Raw genomic sequence first — 23,299 nt, forward strand, 5'->3', positions numbered from 1 at the left:
TCTGCACATTATAATAGGACACTGGCTTCTGAGAAATCCATCACACATGCTACCTCCCTGGAATTGAGATGTTTTAATGCATCGGTGTATCCGTTTCTTCCTTGGTTACCCAGTGGCACTGGTGTGCTGGTAAATGTTTAACAGGTAGCTCTCCAGGGGAGATACTTGGTATATAGTGTTTGCCCATCTCTGTGGGGTAAATATTCCCTCCATGGCTGACTTCAAACTACCAATGTGATGTCACTGAACAATGCAGTTGGGAACAGATGCTCAGTTGCACACAATTATATGGCATTTCCACTGTACAAATACAACAGATGTCAATAACCTCAGGAGCACAGACAATAGTAAAAGGTAATAAAAATAATTAGGAAGTGATAAGTTTTGAATATTTATTACCTATATTTTTAATATACTTTAATTTTAGGTTTATATAATTTAATTAATTAATTTTTTTTTTTTTTGGCGGTACGCGGGGCTCTCACTCTTGTGGCCTCTCCCGTTGCGGAGCACAGGCTCCAGACGCGCAGACTCAGCGGCCATGGCTCACGGGCCCAGCCGCTCCACGGCACGTGGGATCTTCCCGGACCGGGGCACGAACCCGTGTCCCCTGCATCGGCAGGCGGACTCTCAACCACTGCGCTACCAGGGAAGCCCTATAATTTAATTTTTAATTGTGGCTGCATCTAACAACCAGCCCACAAAATTCCTGAAACTGTAACAATCCGCTCTCATGGGCTGGTCCAAGCCGGCTCCACCACAACACTGGTACTCTGGGGACCACCAGGTGGGACTAAACAAACCAGCCACCTGCCTGGTCTTGCCTTCACGAAGACCTTTATTAGTTCTAGACTAAGAACCCCAGCTCTCCACTTATAGTAGAGCAGTGTTCCTTCCAAATAGAAGATTCTGGGGGTCCGACTCGGGACAGGCCCAGGACAGCAGAATTTCAGCTGTTTTATTGGCTAGTTCCATCTGGTCTCAGGGCTGTCATCCCTGCCAAGTCCAGATGGTGCTGTTGGGCTATCAGAGTTCCCTGCACAGCTCCGCGCCCCCGCCCCCCAGCCTTCTGCACTCCCCTCACCCTCTGTTTGACAGATTTAATTCAAATCCCTGGCACCTCCTCCTTCCATTTGATGCAAAGCCAGCAAACCTCATACAGGAAGAGCCAGAGAAACCAGATGCTAAATCATACAAGGTCACGCTGCTCCTCCACTCTCCAGCCTCCCAGGTGTCTGAGGCAGCCTTTCCTCCAGGACTTTTCTAAGCCAGATACACCCCCTATATCTTACACTAGAGCATCACAGAATCTCAGGGACGGATGGGACCTTTCAGTCCTTAAGCCTAAACCACAGCATGCTTAAGCAGCCACCAGTCCTATCCCCTCCCTCCCCCGCATCTCTTTTTCCAGCTGTAAAGCTGCTGTCTGCCAGCTTTTACCCCTTGGCACTGAGCCATGATCACGGGCGGGAGCTGTTGGGGATTGCTGACAGTGGAGAAAGCAAGAGGAAAGGAACCTGCTGAAAGCCAGACTTGTGGTTAAGAGCTTCACATTCAAGATTGTGTTTATTTATTACATTTATAGGTGATGATGCAAAGGTTAAGCAAGATTAAGTGACTTTCCTGAGGTCACATAAGCCATAAGTTATCAAGTCAGGATTTGAACCGGGGCTAACCCAAACTAGCACCATTTACATCAATCCGTGTTGCCTTCCGTAAAGCGTGATGACCCCAACAGCTAGTGGTGATGATGGTGGTTGCCATGCCCGGCTAGGGTAGTGGGAATGAAAAATATATCACCCTAAGGGATGGCACTTGAGTTCTTCTTGGGGAGGGAGTGGTCTTTGCTTAGGAAAATGCCTTTAATAAGCCATCCGTGATAGAAGGTGAAATCTTGAAGGTAGAGGTGTTGGCAGGAATCATATTAGGAAAAGGAATGGCTATGCTGCCGTCCATGAGAACATACGTGGATTTAGTTTGTCCTGAGAAGGGAGTCAGGTACCACATGGAGTGGAAGGTGAATGGATTCCTCTGTAGAGTACAGAAGAACATTTTATGAATGGGGGTACCACGTCTGCATTGCTGCAATGCCTGCATTGCTGCCACGTCTGCGTTGCTGCCACGTCTCCCGTTTCCTCCCGCATCACTGGAACACACACAGGCACACGCTCCCACACTGATTCATTTGAATTTTGGTGTGTGTGGAAGTGGGGACAGGAACCGAGCCTGTCTCAGCTGATGCGGTGAAGGGATGAGACATGATTGTTGCTTAAAATGAGGTAGCAGAAGTCTGGAGTCAGCAGTGACTGCTGAGATATAAGCCCCTTAGAAATCACAGAGATCCAAAGGCCCAGTTATCAGACTTCTCTGGATCTCAAGGGGCAGGGGGTCCTCAGCTGACCCATGGGCTACAACAAGGAAGAGTGCCCCTAGTGGCCGGCTGCAAGGGGGATGCACTGTGGAACTGCGAGAGGGAGGAAGCCTTTGACTTTGTGGCTGATTGTAGCTAACATGTGTATCAATCAGGATTCCCCCTCAGGTGTGCCTGACGGAAGACGTTTGGGACCTTCAAGCCCTTGGCCTCCATGGAGGCCCACGAAGGCCTCCGCAAATCCAAGACATTCTGCAGTGAGGGAACATGAACCAAACTGGGGCCAAGGAAGCCTTCAGTCAGCTTGGCAGGGGCCTTCTCTCACATCCCATCACTGATGGTGTAATGTGACGCTATGTGGTCTTGGCTGGTCTACAGGAGGCACAGGCCATGAGCCAGCACACACCAGAAAATCTTATCTAGGCCTCTGGGGCTCTTACCTAAAAGCCATCCAAGAGCTGAATCCTTCACAGCAGGCACCATGTTGATCCAGAGCAGAGGCTCAGCAGAAGGGGGATGGGCACAGGGTGGGTCCAGGATGGCAGCAGTGCTGGACGCCATGGAAGAACAGAGCCACCTCCGGCAGTATGCCACACCGGTTGCGAACCAGACTGCCTGGGTCCCAACCTTGCTGCTGACTAGCTAAGTGACCTTGGCCTCTGGGATTCAGAGTCCCATCTATAAAACAGGGCCTGAACTGATTCCAAAGTGCTGTTATTCCTGTGCCCTCAAATCTGGCTTGACGGGTGACCTTCTTAGGGTTGCCTCAGAGCCCTAGTGAATATGCAATGCCAGAGCAAGACTACCCAACAGTGTTGCGTTGCCAGCACGGGGCCCAGAACAGTGCCACTGGTCAGCAGGGGAAACGCGCCTGGAGAAGGAAATGGAAAGGCTAGAAGGGACGAGGTTTTCATACTCGGCTGTGTGAGTTTTAGAAGGGAAGGCTGCAGTGTAACCACAGATTTGGAATGGAAGCATAATACGGTTTTAAGAAAGGATTAAGACAACATACGCCTGAGACGGTGGTCTTCCAGGTGACAAGAGTTTAAGCCACGATCTGATCTGAGGAGTCTCAGAAGCGTCATAAACAGCAGCAGGTTTTCTATTAGGCTACAGCGGCAGATCTAGGAACGCTAACTCCAGGGACAGTGACAAGAAGGCTGCTGTCAGGGCTCTTCCCAGAAAATCAGCATAGACTGACAGCAGATAGAAGCCTCACCTCCAGGTGCACAGGAAATTATTAGGCTGTTTCACCGACTTTGGACTCACCCTCCGACATGGCTCTGTGACCGCCTGCACATGGTATTCTGGTCATTAACTTCCGGGAGGGTCAGCTGTTACTTGAGTGATCGTGGAACCACCCCCGCCTCCCCCCCAGCTAGCTGCTTCAACCTTCCTCTAATTTACATTCAGAGCTGGTTCTCAAGATCAGCCTTCATCAGGACTTAAAGAAGGGATGAGGTATGTCTTCTTTGGAGAGATGTCTATTTAGGTCTTCTGCCCATTTTTCGATTGGGTTGTTTGTTTTTCTGATATTGAGCTGCATGAGCTGTTTGTATAGTTTGTCATACAGATGGCCAACAAACACATGAAAAGATGCTCAACATCACTAATTATTAGAGAAATGCAAATGAAAACTACAATGAGGTATCACCTCACACTGGTCAGAATGGCCATCATCAAAAAACGTACAACAACAAATGCTGGAGAGGGTGCAGAGAAAAGGGAACCCTCTTACACTGTTGGTGGGAATGTAAGTTGATACAGCCATTATGGAGAACAGTATGGAGGTTCCTTAAAAGACTAAAAATAGAACTACTATACGACCCAGCAATCCCACTATTGGGCATATATCCTGAGAAAACCATAATTCAAAAAGACACATGCACCCCATTGTTCACTGCAGCACTATTTACAATAGCTAGGACATGGAAGCAACCTAAATGTCCATCAACAGAGGAATGGATAAAGATGTGGTAGATATATACAATGGAATATTACTCAGCCATAAAAAGAAATGAAATTGCATCATTTGCAAAGACATGGATGGACCTAGAGACTGTCATACAGAGGGAAGTAAGTCAGAAAGAGAAAAACAAATATATGAACGCATATATGCGGAATCTAGAAAAATGGTACAGATAATCTTATTTGCAAAGCAGAAATAGAGACACAGAGGTAGAGAACAAAGTGGGAAGGGGAGGGTGAGATGAATTGGGAGATTGGGAGATTGGGATCGACATATACACACTACTATGTATAAAACAGATAACTAATGAGAACCTATTGCATAGCACCGGGAACTCTACTCAGTGCTCTGTGGTGACCTAAATGGGAAGGAAATCCAAAAAAGAGGGGATACATGTATACATACGGCTGATTCACTTTGCTGTACATCAGAAACTGACATAGCAGTGTAAAGCAACTATACTCCAATTAAAAAAAAAAAACTTCATGAAAAAAGATGAAAAAAGCGGGGGGGCTTCCCTGGTGGCACAGTGGTTGAGAATCTGCCTGCTAATGCAGGGGACACGGGTTCGAGTCCTGGTCTGGGAAGATCCCACATGCCGCGGAGCAACTAGGCCCGTGAGCCACAACTGCTGAGCCTGCGCATCTGAAGCCTGTGCTCCGCAACAAGAGAGGCCGCGATCGTGAGAGGCCCGCACACTGCGATGAAGAGTGGCCCCTGCTTGCCACAACTAGAGAAAGCCCTCGCACAGAAACGAAGACCCAACACAGCCAAAAATAAATAAATTGTCTTTGAGGTTTAAAAAAAAAAAAATTAATTAATTAATTATTTTAAAAAAGGGGGATGAGGTATGTCTCTCTTACTTCCGCTGAGGTGGATGAGAACCCATGCAACTCATTTTCTCTATACAGAATAGTTTTAAAGACCCCTATCTCTATAAGCAATACATATTCACAATTCTTTCATTCAAACCACCCAAGGAAGAGCCATTTCTTCCTCCTTCCCACTAGAATTCCAGATGATCCCAACTTATTTCTTCCACTGAAATGTCACAAAACTACCCCAGACCTTCCTCTCCTCTCCTTCCTCCTCGTCCATCCCCAACATTCATGGAATCCCCTCTGAGCTGGGAGAATTGAGTCTGCAATTGTGACACTAATGGCTTAAGATCCACGTATATTGTTGATCAGATCCTCGAGACCTAAAGCCCCAAATCCACCTTCCGGGGGAACCCCATACCCCTCAGCAATCAGACAAACAGCATGAAGACATTTTTCCCAAGTGCAAAGTTATATATATTCTGAGTGACGGAGATGTTGGCATTCAAGTTCTGACCAGTTTCAAGATGCTACTACCAGACAATGGGAAGACTGTATACAGACACTGCAATTTATGTTACATGAGGAAGACTGTCAGCTGATACACGAGAGTCAAGAGTTTCAGGTTAGATACGATCCATCCAGAAGGCTGAATACACTAAGAGCCTTACGTCTTTCAGGTCATAACCCCCTGAGAAGCTGCATCCTTTTTCAGGCCCTCTACCACTGTTTAGTGTGCTAATGCCAAGAATTTCTGGCCTCTTTAACTCCCCCAGAGGAGGGGTGATAGGAAACTGCTAAAAACCAGATGTGGGAGGCGTCCTTCTACCACCTTCCACGCAATGTACAGTTTCATTAATTAACTCCAACCTCAAAACACCCACCCCAAGAGCTAAATAGAATAGGCATCTCCCCGAGCAGGAGAATGGAAAAATCGAGGCACAGAGTCAACTTGATTGTATACGGTTAATCAGCTATTTTAGGGGAGAACCAGAACCGGCATCTGGCTCTGTGCCCCATGTTCCTTCCAGCAGGCCCTGTGGGCAGCTGTGACGAGTGTGGCCCAGCCACCTGGCTGAGGCTCCCAGGGCCCACAGCCAGTATGGGAAATCCTGGAGGGAGGCTATGATCCAGCTGTGCCCCAGCTCTCTAGACAGGGTTCCAAGCAATGATGCCAATGACGACAGATGTCACTGGCGGCTGGAAAACGGGCCCCCTTTGACAAGTCTGGAAGCACCCTCTAGCTGCTGTGCTCAGGATGGGGCACACTAGCATCTATTTAGGTAAAGTGGAGAGACTGGGCTTACACTAAACCGTGGGAAGGAGTGAATGCAGCTTCCAGAAAGTCATCACTTGGTTCAGAGGTTTACGTAGAAAGCATCTGGCGAAATCCAATGAGAACAGACCTAGGACCATCCTTCTAAACCCACCCTGAGTGGTAAAGATAAGGTACGTGTCTTAACCTATATAAAGGTGAAGGATTATCGTTTTTCAACTGTACAGACACATGACTGGAACTACAGTTCAGTGGCATGCACCCTACGTTGACTGTATTTAAACTACTACTGTGTAGTGCAACATCTCCATTGCATGGTGCCAAACATTTTTCAGTTTCAGTTACTTGGTGAGATCTGATTTTAGCCGCAGTATTTTCAAAGCCAATTTCTATTTAAATGTGTTGTGGAAAAAATGTAATAGTTTGACTTTATACACATTTTACATTTACAGCAGAATAAGTACAGGAATTCGTACACCCAAATGGGTGGTGTTGCCTTCAAACTGGTCACGTTGGGAAGATGTATTTTAGTCCAGGGAAGCTGACCTTACGCATAACATTTCTAGAACCTTCCTTGGAAACTGTCCACTTGTAAGCATCCTTAACATTGATAAGTCTTTGTCTTTTAAGGGTAGATTTATTCTTTTGAGGAATGATATTTTTTAACAGCCAAGGAGCATTAGAAGATAAGTCTGATCAATAAAATGGGTGATGGAGCTCGGGATGAACTCTGGGGAAGGATGGTGTAAAAAAACGAGGTCTGACTATAAGGTTATGAGGCCTCTTTTCTTGCATGGCTTCAAAGGTAACTCCAAAGAGGAAGTTTAGTGCTCTTGGTACATGCAACATCACAGCTCAAGAGTAAGGTCTCCCAGGGAAATAAGTACAATCATGGTGACTCTTTTTTTTTTTTTTTTTTGCGGTATGCGGGCCTCTCACCGCTGTAGCCTCTCCCGTTGCGGAGCACAGGCTCCGGACACGCAGGCTCAGCGGCCATGGCTCACGGGCCCAGCCGCTCCGTGGCATGTGGGATCTTCCCAGACCGGGGCACGAACCCGTGTCCCCCGCATCGGCAGGCGGACTCTCAACCACTGCGCCACCAGGGAAGCCCCATGTTGACTCTTGAGTGCATATGTTCTAGTGTATTTGGTTAAAAAGGTAGCCTTGCTCATTTTTGTCATACTTCACAGAAGCAGAAATGAAACACTCCATGTCCGTGACTTCTCCCAAGGGCAGTGTCATCATCTACTGCTGGAAGAGTTAAAATGAAAAGCACTTGGTGTCATGTCTACATTATCCACTCCCCCCACCCCCCATACCCCCACCAAATGTGCAATGAGTTATTCCTGATACCTGAGTCTCCCCAGTGTGGAAAAGTGGGTAAGGACAGGTCTCTGGAACCTGGGTAAGACTAGTATGTCAAGGGGATTGGAGTGTTTCCAATGGCTCTAGCTACCCAACAGGCTCACAACACCGACTCATACAAGAAAATCTCCTATAGCTAATTACGTAAAGTTTCAGTAGAAGAGAGGGGGAAATGATTATCTTCCAGTAGCTTTCTAGGATTAAAAACCCACTCGCTTCTAATGTCAAGTGAATAGTCAATTGAAAAGAAGTCCATGGTGTTCTAGTGCATGCTTAAGGAAGAAAGTGTGTGGCCACTAGGTCATTGAAGTGCATTTCCAGCTGAGGCCAAAGGCAGCAAAGGTGCAAGAGGCTGCTGGGGCTGGCGCTAGTTGAAGCAGGATCTATATATTTGGAGTGGCAAAGCAATCTGTAGAAAGCCCCAGTTACAGAGCAGGATGTTTGCCAACGAGTGAAGTCAAAGGACGCTCAATTTCACTTTCTACAAAGTGCTGCATTGAAGATGCTAAGGAGGAAGCTCCCTTTAAAACACCATATCCTGAGTGTCAGAGAAATATGGTCAAGATGGTGATTGATAGGGAGCAGAGACTGATTCTCTAATAGCACTGGGACTGTGTATACTCCGAGCATCTCTCTCTCTCTCTCTCTCTCTCTCTCTCTCTCTCACACACACACACACACACACACACACACACACTTAATGAAGAGCACACAACTGCAGTCACGTTCCACCTCTTCTGCACGTGCCTCTGTCCGGTGGTTGCTCTTTTGTACAGTATTTCCAGGAGCCGTTGAGTTAATGGGCTCCACTGCTAAAAGCCAGAAGCACAGCACAGAGTCAGCGGTAACATCCAATTGCTTGCAGCAGACATCGGTCTCAAATCCATCAGTCGGGATGTTGTTCTCGGTGAGGGTTTTTATATTAGTGTTTATAAAAACCACAAAGCTAGGCCATTTGCTTCCATCATCGTTAGAAAGAATGCTGAGTGCCCAGATGGGATTTCTAGTTTCTGTGCAAATGAAATCACACTAGTCCAGATTTTATTCGCTCAAAACTACTAGGGAAGCAGTAGGATTTGGTTTCAATGCTGCCAAAAAGCAGGAACTCACTGAAGTTTTAATTCTGAAGCAATCCTGGCGTTAATGTTGTAGCCAGGGTCGGGCAGCATGGGGGCCGGGGCCCCCGCTGTGCTTGCTGAGGACCCCCGGATCTCTCCCAGTTCAGGCTCGCTCTCGCTAGAGGTAGACCCGCTGTTGATGGCGTAGACGCTCTCTGGGACTCCCTGAGCTGAAGCACAGCTGTCTGGCTCTTTCTTCTCCCTGGGAGTAGACAGTCCTGGGAGGACAGCCATCTTCCCGGTCTGCCTGTTGGGCAGCAAGGACATGGTGTAGTCTGCAATGATCCCGCCCACATCTAAGTTGCAGGCCTGGTCGAAGGCTAGGAAACCCACGTTGGCGTTTGCTTCGCACACCATAAAGGAGCCATCGTCCATGATGAGGAGGTCGATGCCACAGAAGTCCATGCCCAGGATGTTGGACACCTGGATAGCCAGCTGCTTGCCTTGTTCTGTCAGCGGGCACATGACACCCACGCCACCTGTGGGGAAAGTGCAGTGATGTAATGGTGACACTGTAACCGAGCAGGACCGTATAAGGCCTTCCCAGAAGAGATCCCTACCCATATCCTCTGCCTGCCCTTTGTCGTAGAAAAACTTTAATCAAAGAATAAATTTAATCAGAGAAGTGAGAAAATGCGGAAAGAAAGGAAAACAGTCAAGCAAGATAAGATAATAATACTTTAGCCATTAAACAAAGTCAAGGACCTTTAGCTCTTCCTCAAGGACTGCAGTTAATATTCTGAGCCACATCCTGTGAGCTGTTTTGCAGATACTGAAACCCCCAGCAGGTGGAAGAAGTTAAATGTATGCTGCCCACAAGCACGGAGACCCCAGACCGGTTGGAACCAGAAGGTTGATGATGCTGAGAGCCCATTACCTCACCACCAGCCAATCAGAAGAATGTCCACGAGCTGATCACACCCTGCTCCGTGAACACTATAAGACTCCTCACTACCCCCTCCAGGGCAGGACACACAGTCCTGTGGGCATTAGCCCACTGTGGCCCCCTTTGCCTGGCAAAGCAATAAAACTATTCCTTTCCATGATACTTCACCAAAACTCTGTCTCTGAGATTTAATCTGGCCCCAGTGTACGGAGGCCGAATTTTGGCAACAACACCAGGCACCGACTGGACAAATGAGTCAAATGACCCTTCAAGGAAGAGGTGAGGGATGTCGGGGGAGGGCAGCAAGATGGGCATTTTTATTACCAACAAAAGGTCCGGATGGAAATCAGGACACCCTTTGAGAAAGTAATGATTGTTTCTTTCCTAGAGTTTAAAAAATGTTTATATCCTCTGACCCAGTCATCCCACCATGAAGGAAATAATCTTACATATCGGGAAAAAAAGCTTATGCACAAAGATGCTGATGGCAGTCACTTAAAATACTGGAAAGTCAAAATACTGGTACATAGTAGGCACTCGATATTTGTTGATGAGTAAATGAAAAATTATAATCTAATTAGCTCACAGTAGCTCACAGTAGCTAATTAGCATAGTTTACAATCATTACTAAAAATGATAGAGTTCGTGATCACATGGGAAAATACTCAAAAGGATTGAAGGCTGTACAGTATGACCATAATTATGCAAAAAAACATCATCAGAAACGACACCAAAATGTTAACATTGGTTGTCTCTAGATGGCGGGATTAATGACAAATATCGTTTTCCATTTGACTTTGCTGTATTTTCTACATTGAGAATGAATTCCTTTTAGAAATTAGAAGAAACAAAATTATTATTTTCTAAGAAGAGAGAGGCCTGTGAGACAAAAATCTCATACCGAGGTCAGAGAGAGTCTGATTGCCCTTACTTGTTAAAAAGCTAAGACCTCAGATTTAATTGTCTTCCTTCAGTCTCTTTGCAAAGACTTAACACTTGTATCCTCAGGAACCAATGGCTTTACCTTAACTCTGCCCCTTCCACCCTCTACTGTGGTGGAGGGAGGAAAAGGCTACTGAACAGCTTTAAAACAGCTCATCAAAAACAGGAATATGGATAAATTACAAAACAGTGTACTTTCTAGTTAAAGAATGGATTTTTTTGTTTGTTTTTTCTTTTGGCCGTATGGCTTGTGGGATCTTAGTTCCCTGACCAGGGATCGAACCTAGGGCCCCAGCAGTGGAATTGCAGAGTCCTAACCACTGGACCACCAGGGAAGTCCCCAAAGAATGGATTTTGTGAGCTGACTGAAAAAGACAAACTGATAATACATAAGGTTCGATACTGTGGTAAGACATGGGATTGTCATGAAAATTAAATGAGATAATATATTAGGTACTTAGCACTGTGTCAACCTGAGCCTAGCATTTGCTTCTATCACAGCGCTTTAGTCACAGTACCTTATGATGATCTGTTTATGCGTCTTCTCCTTTACTGGCCCATAAGCTGCCCAAGGGCAAGGACCCTCATTAATTACTACACTGTCAGCCTCTACCCTGGAGTCCACTTGGGGAGGCTGCTCAATCACACTCAGGAAGAAGGACCAGATTGGTGTTTCAGCCTCTTCATTAGTCACCAGACTTGGTATACTCATCTGGCGATCTAGGAAATAACGACTGGGTACTCTTTCACATTACCAACATACAAATTCCACTCGTGAGGCTGACAATAGATTTCTGTGATGAAGATGAACATTCCCATTCCCCCGGGACCATCTCCATGCACCAAAACTGAAAACAAGCTTTATCAATAGGTTAATGGGATGAGGTTATGCATTTGACCCAGACATAAACTGCAGCTTTCTAATAACGTCAAACATATAAGAAAAACACAATTTTCAAAAGAAAAAAGAAACACAATCTTCAATTACAACGGAAAAGCAGAATATGCTATGTCTCCAGCCATAGCCTTATTTTTCAGTTTCTTTTTTTTTTTAATTATTATTTTTGGCTGCACCACATGGCTTGCTGGAGTTCCTGGACCAGGAATCGAACCCGAGCCCCCTCAGCAGTGAAAGCGTGGAGTCTTAACCACTGGATTGCCAGGGAGTTCCCCATTGCCTTAGTTGAGACTCTCCTTGCTTCTTGCCTGAGCTATTGCCACAGCTTCCAAACTCAACTCCCTGCCTCCCTCTCATGCCTTCAATCCATCCTCTTCCCAGATGTCAGTTTTTCTCAAACACCAATCCTCATGTCACTCCCTTGTTTAAAGCTGACTGCCAAGTCCTAACACCTACAGGACAGGGTTCAAATCTCAGTGTCCTGACCTCCCTGGCCTGACCTCCGTCATGGCACTTACACCCACCTGCCACCCTCCTGGACTGCTTGCTGCTAAGGGAAAGGGCTTGTTTCTAATTCCTCTCTGTGATCCTGGCGCCTTGCAGACGGTCTGACCAGATAGGAGGGATCGAGACACATTCACTGGCTGGGTGCAAACATCCTAATGAAAAACCCTGGTGGCCTCCCCTGACCAACAGTCCGACTGAGCTTTCGTGCCTCACCGAGAGAGCAGTTGCTCTGCATCCGTCCGTCTGTGGAGCAGCGAAGCATAGAGCCTATCACCTGGCCACCTACTACCACCACCCGGATATCCTTTCCGTGGGACTCCTTCACGTACTTCTGGAACAGGTAGGGCACATCGTGGCGGATCACATGGCAGATGTCTGAGAGGTGGTGTTTATCTCTTGCGAGAAAAACAGCTTTTCCTTTAAGAAGAAAGACAAAGAGCAAGAGAAGTAGTTAGAGAAGCCTCTGAGCACAGTCCTTGCTATCCCACCTCCGGGTCCAGAGTCATCCATTCTTTCCCAACTCGCCTCACTGTGGCCCCTTCAATTTCTCTGAGTCGACTCTTGCGTCTTATCAAATGGCCGTCGAACCTCATTTTTTTCTGGGTTTTACTCAGGTCCTTCTCCTTTCACAACTCTTTTTTCAAAATGAAATCGAAATGTATTCCAGAAACGCCCAGAAGAGGCCAAAATAACTTCCTAGGGATCTAGTCAATTCGGTTCCAGAAACAGTCAGCACTGCCTATCACCCCAGGATGCTGATTTGGTAGAGTCCATGTCTCACTCACTTTTTTTTCTAAATCCTCACACCTCACACTAGACTCGATGCACAAAGCAAGTGTCAATCAATGCTTACAGAACATAACTAACTGAACATACTTTAGAGGAATTCCCAGTCAAGATGGAGAGAGACCCACAAAAGATAATGACACAGGCTGATATAGCATCAGGAGAGGTCTGTGCAAGATACTTTGGGGGTTCAAAGAGGGAGCCACTGCCAGACGTGCTTCCTCCTTTTAAACATAAGAAACTTATTATTTGGCTGTACCCGTTTAATTCTGAAAGGAATGATCCATACTTCTATTGATCTCTGGGAAAAGCATTCCTTCCTGACTCCAAATTCTATATTTTCTGCTTGAATCACTTATGCTTTTGCAGTTATTTGGCATCTGCTTTTCCATTTGCATATTAGCTAACAGATATGAGCAGGGGGCCCTGACAAGTTTGCTCTGTAAACCTGACATAAGCATACCATACCCTGATCCTTCTTGTTCGCAAACATGGAAAAAAGAGATGGTTTTCCTAAGATATGTGTCACCACCTTAAAAAGAGTGGGACATTTCTGAAGTCTTAATAAAAAGAGGAATGGGTATCAGCCCCTAGTGGCCTATAAGACCAAAAAGTAACCTCCAAACCATGTCTCAATCATTGGACATCTGGCACCAGGAGATCTGGCATCTGGCAGCAGATGGCTGGGATTCAATGATAGGCACTGGGGATTCTCTGGACATAGGTAGGATTTTCAGCAGAGATGGGGGCTAAAAATATGGACTTTGTTCCTTGGTTCCTGGCACAGAGGTTCTAATATGGGGCTTAGTCTGCAGTTAATAAAGGAGCTACAGTTTGAAAGCAAGGAGGAAAAAAACTGGGCAGGGGGAAGGGCACTAAGATTAGTTAATCATCTACTGTGTGCCAAACACTTTATTTTTTAAAAAATTATTTCTCTTACACTTCATACTAGCTCTATGAAGCCATTAGGACAAGGATAGTTATTTTTGTTTTACAGAAGAGGAAAATAAAGGTCCACAGGATTAGTAACTTTCTCAAAGGCATAGCCTGCATGAGTCCACTGCCTTCTTTAGATTTATTTCCATATACTAGAGCCTAACAACTGCTGTGACTTTGTTTACTCCCTATCCATTTTCCCTAAGATGTGTGTGCTACACTAGCAACGACCAATCTGAAAATAAAATTAAGATCACAATTCCATTTACGATAGTATCAAAAGGAATAAAAAAACTTAGGAATACATTTAACCAAAGAAGCTCAAGACTTATACACTGAAAACTATAATATTTGAAAGAACTTAAAGATTGAAATAAATGCAAAGACATTCCATGTTCAGAAATTGGAAGATTAATATTGTTAAGATGGCAATACTCCTCAAATTGATCTACAAACTCAGTGCAATCCCCACCAAAATTCCAACTTCCTGTTTTGCAGAAATCGATATGATGATCCTAAAATTCATATGTAAATGCAAGGGACCCCAAATAGCCAATGCAATCTTGAGAAAGAAGGACAAAGTTGGAGGACTTGTATTTCCCAATTTCAAAACTTTCTACCAAGTTACAGTAACAAGATAGTGTGGCCTGGCATAAGGATAGACATATAGATGAATGGAATAGAATTGAGAGCCCAGAATAAACTCTCATACAGATCGTCAATTTTTGATTTTTGGCAAGAGTTCCAAGAGCATTCAGTGGGGAACCAACAGTCTCTTCAACAAATAATACTGAGAAAACTGGATATCCACAGGCAAAAGGATGAAGTTGGACCTTCATCACACCATATACAAAAATTAATTCAAAATGGCTCAAAGACCCAAATGTAACGGCTAAAACTGTAAAACTCTTAGGAGGAGAGATAGGTGTAAATCTGTGTGACCTTGGATTAGGCAAGCACAAAATGACATCAAAAATACAAGTAACCAAAGGAAAAAATAGATAAATTGAACTTAATTAAAACTTTTGCGTATCAAAGAATACTATCAAAAAAGTGAAAACACGACCTACAGAGTGGGAAAACATCATGCTCAAATTACGTATCTGATAAGACAGTAGTAGCCACAATATATAAAGAGCTGTAAAAAAGTCAATAAAAGACCAATAAGCCAACTGGAAAATGGGCAAAGGATTTGAATAGTCATTCCTTCAAAGAAGATATATAAATGGCCAATAATATGAAAAGATGTTCAATGTTAGTCATTAGGGAACTACAAATCAAAACCATAATAATATACCACATTACACCCAGTAGGATGACTATAATAAAAACAAATTACACATTTAAAAGTTGCTAAGAAAGTAAATCTTAAAAGTTTTCATAATAAGAGAAAAAAATTATGTAACTATGTATGGTGACAGATGTTAACTAGACCTATTGTGATTATTTTGCAATATAGACAAATATCGAATCACTATGTTGTACACCTGAAGCTAATATAATGTTTGCATGTCAATTATACTTCAAGTTTAAAAAAGACTTTAAAAATAAATATATAAAGTGGGCCCACACATTACTAATGCTTGGAAAACACGCATTGTGGCTTGTGGCTTGTTTTTATGGTGGAGGTATGGTGACCATTTGCATAATTTGTCAAGGCAAACTTTTATATACCCAATATAAAAGTTTTGTTTAGTATGTGAAGAAACTGGAACTTCATACATTGCTGGTGGGAATGTAAAATGGCATAACTGCTGTGGAAAACAGTTTGGCAGCTCCCCTAAAGTTAAACACAGAGTTACCATACGACCCTGCAATTCTACTCTTAGGTGTATACCCAAGAGAAAAGAAAACATATGTTCACACAAAAACTTGTACATGAATGTTCATAGCAGCATTATTTATAATAGCCACAAAGTAAAGCAACCCAAATGTCCATCACCAGATGAACAGATAAACAAAACGTGGCATATCCATACAATAGAATATTACTGAGTCATAAAAAGGGATAAAAAAACGGATCCATGCTACAACATGATGATCCTTGCAAACATTACGCTAAGTCAGAGAAACCCACACAAAAGGCCACATATTGTATGGTTCCATTGATATGAAATGTCCAAAAGAGGCAAAGCCATAGAAACAGAAAACAGATTAGTGGTTGCCAGGGACTAGGGGAGGGGCCATTGGGACTGACCTTTAACAAGTACAGGGTTTCTTTTTGGGGTGATGGAAATGTTATGGAATGAGATAGTGTAATGGTTGTACAGAAGAGTGAAGATACTAAAATCCTCTGAATTATATAATTTAAAATGGTACATTTTTGTTTTGTGAATTATATCTCAATTTTAAAAATATCTAAAAATACTATATCTTCTATTTAATTTGTTTATTGTCTGTCTTTCCCTTCTACAATGTGAGCTCCTGGAGGGCAGGAATTTTTGTTCTGTTCCTTTCTGTATCTCCTTGGCACTTTGTGGGCACTCAATAAAGATTAGCTGAATTTTATTTTATGTATATTTTACCACAATAAAAAACCAGTTGAGACATTGCATTTTTGCACTGTAGTACATGTGAATCATACTCAGCCCCATCTCGCCACCCAAACTCATTTCTCTCACTTCTTAGCAGGACCCCTTTCCTTTCCCAGGTTGCTTTGCCCACACCTGTTTCTGTATGTTGCTCATCCGGTTCAAACTCCACATTCCAACTTAAGTCTCCTTTTCTTCCACCGAAGCCTTCCCTGACTCAGGGCAGAGTGGGCCCCTCCCTCCGTTTGGCTCAGACAGGCATTCACCAGCCATCGCCCTGAAGTGCTACTTCTCTACTCTCTACACAATGGAGATGAGAGCAGTGAGTGTGTCAAGTTCATGGGAACTGCTCATTCCATGTCCATTAGGGTACCTCCTCTCATTCCAGATGCCCTGAGCAGTTAAGGATGCCATCTGGGTATCATCAGGAGGTACTCGCTCTCATACCACAAGGGAGGGGGATGGCTTTCTGCTGCACACGTCCTCTTCAACTACTATGTCTTGAGCACTGTAGTAGGTCTTGGAGACAGAGATGGGCAGGACCTGGTTCCCACCCCCTGAGCAGCTCACAGTCAAACAGGGGAAAAGGCACATAAATCTATAACTGTCATAAGCCGTAGTACTATGCTAGCGGCATGGATGAAGTGCTTTGGAAACACAAAGGGAAGGGCAATTAATTTTGTCTGGAAGAGAGGGAAGGAGACCAGGGATGTGGACAGAGAAGAAATGACGTGGAGCTGGCCTTAAAGCTCGAGCAGAAGTTCACTAGAGGGCAGAGGAAGATGGCGTTCCCAGCAAAGGGAAGAGAGCAGAGGTTTAAAGACAGCAGAATACATGGTCTAGTCTGGAATGGATTACGGAGGGTTCACGTGGCTAGAGAAAGTTGCAAAGGAAGATGGATGCTGTTCGTCCAGGGCCTTCAGTGCCACGGTGAGGAATATAAACAGTATCTAATAGGCAACACCAGTTCTTGGGAGGGTTTTTCAGCAAGGGAGTGACAAGAAGAGATCTTTGTTTCAGAGAAATTGCTCCCCCCAACGAATAGAGGATGCCCTGGCAGTGAAGTTAGGGAAACCAGTCAGAATCAAGTCAGGAGTCTGCTGCCAGAGTCCAGGGAAGGGCTGGGAAGGATCTGGACAAAGCAAGGACAGTGCGGACAGCGAGGAGGGGACAGAAGTAGGGACTACACCACAAGCTCCGCAAGGGGGAGCTCTGTCTCCTCCGAGCAGAGAGGAGGCCCAAACAGAAGCCCGGGAAGAGGGGCACTGACCCCGGTGTCCGCGCGTGCTCTTCACCACGACTGGGTAGCCCAGCGGCTCGGCTTCATCGATCATTTTTGAGAAGTCTTCATGCCCACCTGTCAAGAAAAGCAAAAGTCAGTGAAGGTGAGGCTGATGGTCCAGGGCTCTGGGGGAATTCTCTGGAGGCCTCACATCCCTCTGCTTAAGGCAATGTGAACCCATTCCATCGGACAGACATGCACTGTGCAGGTGCCACACAAAAGGTGGGAACAGAGAGATCAGGAAAGCAGCATTATCACGCGCTGCCACCTGGCAGCGGCTTCACGCGCTCTGGTTCACGCAATCGCCATGACAACCCCGCAGGCAGGGCAGGGATTCTTCCCTTACCTTGGCTGTGGTAGGCAGAATTCTAAGAAGGCCCCCAAGATTCCTACCCGCTGGTGTACGTGTTCTGTATAACCCCCTCTCCTGAGTGTAGGGGGGACAAGTGACTATGCTGGGATAGCATTCCTGCAATTAGGCTAATAATCAGTTGACTTTGAGTTAATCAAAAGGGAGATGATTCTTGGTGGACCTGACCTAATCAGGAGAGCCCTGTAAAAGAAGGTGAAGCATCAGAGAAACTCTCCTGCTGGCCTTGAGGGAGCAAACTGCCATGTTGGAGAGAAGTCCATGTGACAGGGCCAACAGGCAGCCTCTAAGAGCTGAGAATGGCCCTCAGTTGACAGCCAGCAAGTAAGTGGGAACCGCAGTCCTACAACTACAAGGAACTGAATGCCAACAGTAAGCCTGGAAGACCCCAGACCTCAGATGTGGTCCCAGCCCAGCTGCCCTGGCGAGACCTAAGCAAAGAGTCCAGCTATGCTGTGGCTGGACTTCAGACCTCCAGAAACTGTGAGATGATAAATGGGTGTTGTTTAAGCTGCTAAGTTTTCAGTAGATTGTTGTACTGCAGTAGAAAACCAATACCCAAAGAAACCAAGCCTGGGATATTTCTCACCCAAAGGTAAGGCATGACTTGAAAGCCCGAATTGGCTCCACTACACTCTTTTAAGCCTTCATTTAAAAAATATGAATATTAATCTTTGGGGGACCATTATCCTACCTACCACAGGTGATACTGTAGTTCATCAATTTTTTTTTTTTTTTTTTGCAGTACGCGGGCCTCTTACTGTTGTGGCCTCTCCCGTTGCGGAGCACAGGCTCCGGACGCACAGGCTCAGTGGCCATGGCTCACGGGCCCAGCCACTCCGCAGCATGTGGGATCTTCCCGGACCTGGGCACGAACCCGCATCCCCTGCAACGGCAGGTGGACTCTCAACCACTGCGTCACCAGGGAAGCCCAGTTCATCAATTTTTTGCAAAGCAAAATACTCTGGGATACTAATAAGACCTGTCACAAAAGTGCTAATGATTAAAAAAAAATAAAGCAGCATGAAAAGGCTGTGTAGATAATCAGGGGCATCTTTACAATGAGGACATTTTATAAGAAGAGAACTCCCAGCTTCCTGACACCCACTGATAAATATAACTCGTTTCTAGCCATCCTTTTGTCCTTCCCTCATAATACAGTGCAAGAGGGGTCCTGCTTATCTGAGGCCATCCCCGCACCTGTGCCTCGGACCCCTTTCCCTCTCACCTCCTCAGGGATCTTGCACCATTAAGTGTCCCCTCTCTGCTGTATCTTCAACCTCTCAGTTCAGAATTCCAGCAGCATTTTAAACATGCTCAGTAATCTCCCATCTTAAACAAATAAAACCCATTCCTTCACCCTGCATCATCTCTTAACTACAACCTTGTATCCTTATAATCAAGCTACTCAAAGGGTTTCCGTTTCCTCACTTCCCATTCACTTCCTCATCCTTGACAAGTTGGCTTTTCTCCCTATGGCTGAACTGAAGCTGTATTCATTGAACTCCCTGTTGCTAAATCCAACACACATCTCCATGAGTATGTTACGCAACCTCTCAGAATTAAACACCCCTTTTAATGACACCATCCTTCTTGGGATGTTCTTTCCATTGGCTTCTGTCATCTCTCTTCCTTCTGTTCTCACCTCTCCAGGTGCTCTTACTTGGCCTCTTGCATAGGTCCTTCTTCCTTTTCCTATTCCCTAAAGGATTCCCTCTCGAACCCTCTTTTATTAAATGTTGTTATTTTATTGTGGTAAAATATACATAACGTAAAAGTTACCATTTGAACCATTTTAGGTGTACAGCTCAGGCCTCTCTTCATTCTGCATCTTCTCCCTGAGTAATCTCGTCCGTTCTTGTGACTTCACTTAACATAATGGAAGTTTCCAAATCCACTTCCTTAGTCTACACCTCTCTCAGGAGCTCCAGATCCATTCATCTGCTGCCTACTGAATAGTTTTACTTTTATATACTACAGACACCTCAAACAGAATGTGTCCCAAACTATAATAACCTCTTCTGACAATGCCTTGCCCTACCCACCAATCTGTTTCTCCTCTCCCATGGTTCTAGTCTCAGTGAGTGTTCGCTTTCACATCTGGTTGCCCAAACCAGAAACCAGAGTCACTCTTGATTCCTCTCCATGCTCCGCATAGCCACTCAATCATCATGTCCTAATATTTCTGTCTCCTTCCTAAGTCCTGAATCTGTTCACTTATCTTCATTCTTACTATGGCCACCTTAGTTTAGACTATCATTGCTCATTTGCATTGTTTATAAAGCCTACCAGTACATATCCTGTCTCTACTTTGCCCCTGGTCCAATTCCTTCTCCACAGTGTAGCCAAAGTGACATTCTGAACTCCGATCAGGCCATTTCCTTGCTTAAAGCCCTCCAATAACTTCCTGTTAGTCTCAGGATTACCCCTGATCTCTTTCATGTACTGTATATGGTGACTTCTTATCTTTCTAGCCTTATATCTCAACCCTATCTCCTTGACGTTCCACAAAATACCACCAATCGGTCATGCTCTCTCTTGCCTCTAGGTCTTTCTATATTCTGCTTTCTTCTTAGACTGCTCCCCTGTCCCCCTTCCTTTAGCTGGATAACTTCAGCTAGTTTAGATGTTCTCTCTTTTGGGAAGCCTTCTTTCCTCATCACCTACTAAACTAAATTAGGAGCTCCCCTGTGTATTCCCATACCACCTTGCGCTAACTCTTATCCTGGCACTGCACTGAAACTGCCTCTGATGAACTGGGAATGCCCTGAGGGTAGGACTCTCTTACTTGTTGCTAGGGCCTAGAGCCTATTGTGGTAGTTGGCACACAGTGTGTACCAGCTACATATTTAATGAACGAATTCCAGAGAGAAAGAAGCAAAGACATTTCAGACAGAGGGAATGACTATGATAAAGACTCAAGGTGTTGAATCATCTAAGATGAACAGATTCGCCTTGAAAACCAACAAGAGATGCCAGAGGCCTTCTGGGGAGAGAGAACATAGGGATGCAGGCTATTTGGAAAGATAAGTCTCAATCCTATTTTAAGGACACTCACCATAGGAGAAGGTGTCCGGCATGGGGACCCCATGTCCAGCCAGCTCCTGGAATGTCCAGAATTTGTTGATGCAGTTTAGAATGCTCTGTGGGCGGTTGACTAAGCGGCAGCCCAACTTCTCCAGGTGTCGCAGGACGGTGATGTCACTGTCCGACTGCACTGAGGGTGTGGGCACCCGGACGAGCACCACGTCTGGGAAAGTGGTGAGCGCCTTCTGGTTCAGCTGCAGGCCTGCAATCAAAGGAAGAAAATGAGCTCTAGGCTGGCCATCATCTAGTCCCACCAGAAGCACTGGTTCCAACAGACTCCTCAAGACTGAACCTAGCAGGAAGATAGCCTTGAAAACGGCACTTGGATATCCTGTTGTAATGAGAAGCTACTGTCCACCCTATACTCCAAACAAATGGGCAGAGCACGACATTGAGGAAACACAAAAGAATGAACAGGGTGGGGCCGGGGGTGGGGGGAAGAGCAGCATATCAAGAATAATCCAAGTTAGAAGAATCCATAGGAGATAATGCAGTCCAGCACCCCTCCTTCCACGTAGGACTAGTGTTACTCAAAATGTAGTGGCTTAGGAGGCTGGACACTTAATGACAAGGAATGCAGTAAAGGTCACTTATGGTATCTTTACCACTCTTATGACTTCATCTTTAAAAGTCATCTGGAATATTACGAATATAATGAATGTAAAAATGTCAATGTTAGATAAAAAAAACAGGATACAAAATTATCAGTACAAGTTAGAAAACGCTAGAAGGAAATATACCAACATTTTAACAGTGGGTAATGGGACTATAGATGAGTTTCTATTTATACTTATCAGTATTTTCCAAAATATCTCCAACTGTGTATTACCTTGATGATAAAAAACTTTAAAAAAATCAATATACTAAAAATCAATTCAATATTAAGAAAAACTAGAATGCATCACAAAACAATTGGTCTATATAGCCAAAGGACTTAAACCTGTATGATACTGGATGAACTGGTAGTATTAGCTTGTAGTGAAGACTCAGAGGAACAGGAGTGCAGTCTTCAATTATCTGTGCGGCTCCATGCAGAAGAATTATTTGGCTTGTCTTCTATGACCTCAGGAGGTACAGCTGAGGAGCTATCCAAAAGAGCATTATTTTGTCTGACTGTTCACTTCTGTATCCCCAGCGCCTAGAACAGTATCTGCTGCATGATAGACACTCAGTGTTTGTTTAATTATACAGAAGCTACATGGAGATAGATTTGGGCTCAACAAAAGGGATACTTTTCCTCTGCCTTAGGATGGAATGGGCTGAGTGAGGCTCATTAGTCATCCGAGGATGGCACAGAAGGAATGCAAAAGTTAATAAGTTCACAGCAACCTGCTTGATCTCTTTCAACCCTGATATCCTATGGCTTGCATTACTCTAAGTAGTTATGTAGGCATCTCCGGTGCACCCAGCATCTGGGGATGGAATGATGGAGACAGGAAATAGACTGGATAGGGCAATGAGAAGTGAGTTCAGGGAACTACTTGGTCTGCCTTAGTGAACCTTAAAGGAGTCTCTAAAACGCTCTACAGAAAACATTTTAAACACAGTTTGAGAACCATCTTTTAGGCTTTAACCTAAAGCACCTTCGCTTTCATAAGTGATAAAAGTGTACAACCATGTAACTCCAAGAAAACAAAAGGTACTAAGGAAGTTACTATTCCTCTATTGTGGGCTGAATACTATCAATATAAAAACTCTAAGCAAAACAAAACAAAAGCAAGCAAACCGAAAAACCAAAACCACAAAACTACTACATGGATCTAACTTGCACAGTTTCCTCTCATTCTAGATGTTTCACCAATTTAAAAAAAAGAGAGCAAGTACAATCATTAAGTTAAATTGTTTTTAGTACTTCTGCTGATAATGTGAACCCAAGGAAATGGAATATAATTCTCAGGGGTGATTTGTAAAGAGCATTCAGGTTATCTTTACTTTGCCATCAGAAAACAGTATCATTTATACATGCTTTTTCCTTTGCCACTTAGCGCCCCTGGGGAAAATAATATGAAAGGGGGAAAAGAGTAAACCCTGAATAATATCCTCAAAACTGGTAGAAGAAAGAAAAGTATTCAAGTTGGTGAAAATGGCAAGTAAAATACAGAACACTGAGGGGAAAAGCAACAGCCCAGAACAACATTACATAATGAGATAATGTAT

The 23,299-nt window shown here is 44.6% G+C and overlaps 1 protein-coding gene across 1 annotated transcript in view; it reads right to left on the reverse strand.

Moving 5' to 3' along the window:
* Positions 1-8,697: 8,697 nt before the first annotated feature.
* RIMKLA (ribosomal modification protein rimK like family member A) overlaps positions 8,698-23,299 on the reverse strand; it is a 28,467-nt gene continuing 13,865 nt past the window's right edge. The window contains exons 2-5 of the mRNA XM_027108903.1: positions 21,114-21,344; positions 17,674-17,760; positions 12,364-12,567; positions 8,698-9,396 (exon numbers count right to left, since the gene is read on the reverse strand). Coding sequence (XP_026964704.1) covers positions 8,906-9,396; positions 12,364-12,567; positions 17,674-17,760; positions 21,114-21,344 — 1,013 coding nt within the window. The 3' untranslated portion in view covers positions 8,698-8,905. The remainder of the gene's footprint in view (positions 9,397-12,363; positions 12,568-17,673; positions 17,761-21,113; positions 21,345-23,299) is intronic.

This window comes from Aethalodelphis obliquidens, unplaced genomic scaffold (assembly GCF_003676395.1).
Source record: "Aethalodelphis obliquidens isolate GAN/ISIS:26980383/991018 unplaced genomic scaffold, ASM367639v1 scaffold9, whole genome shotgun sequence".
NCBI classification, from domain to species: domain Eukaryota; kingdom Metazoa; phylum Chordata; class Mammalia; order Artiodactyla; family Delphinidae; genus Aethalodelphis; species Aethalodelphis obliquidens.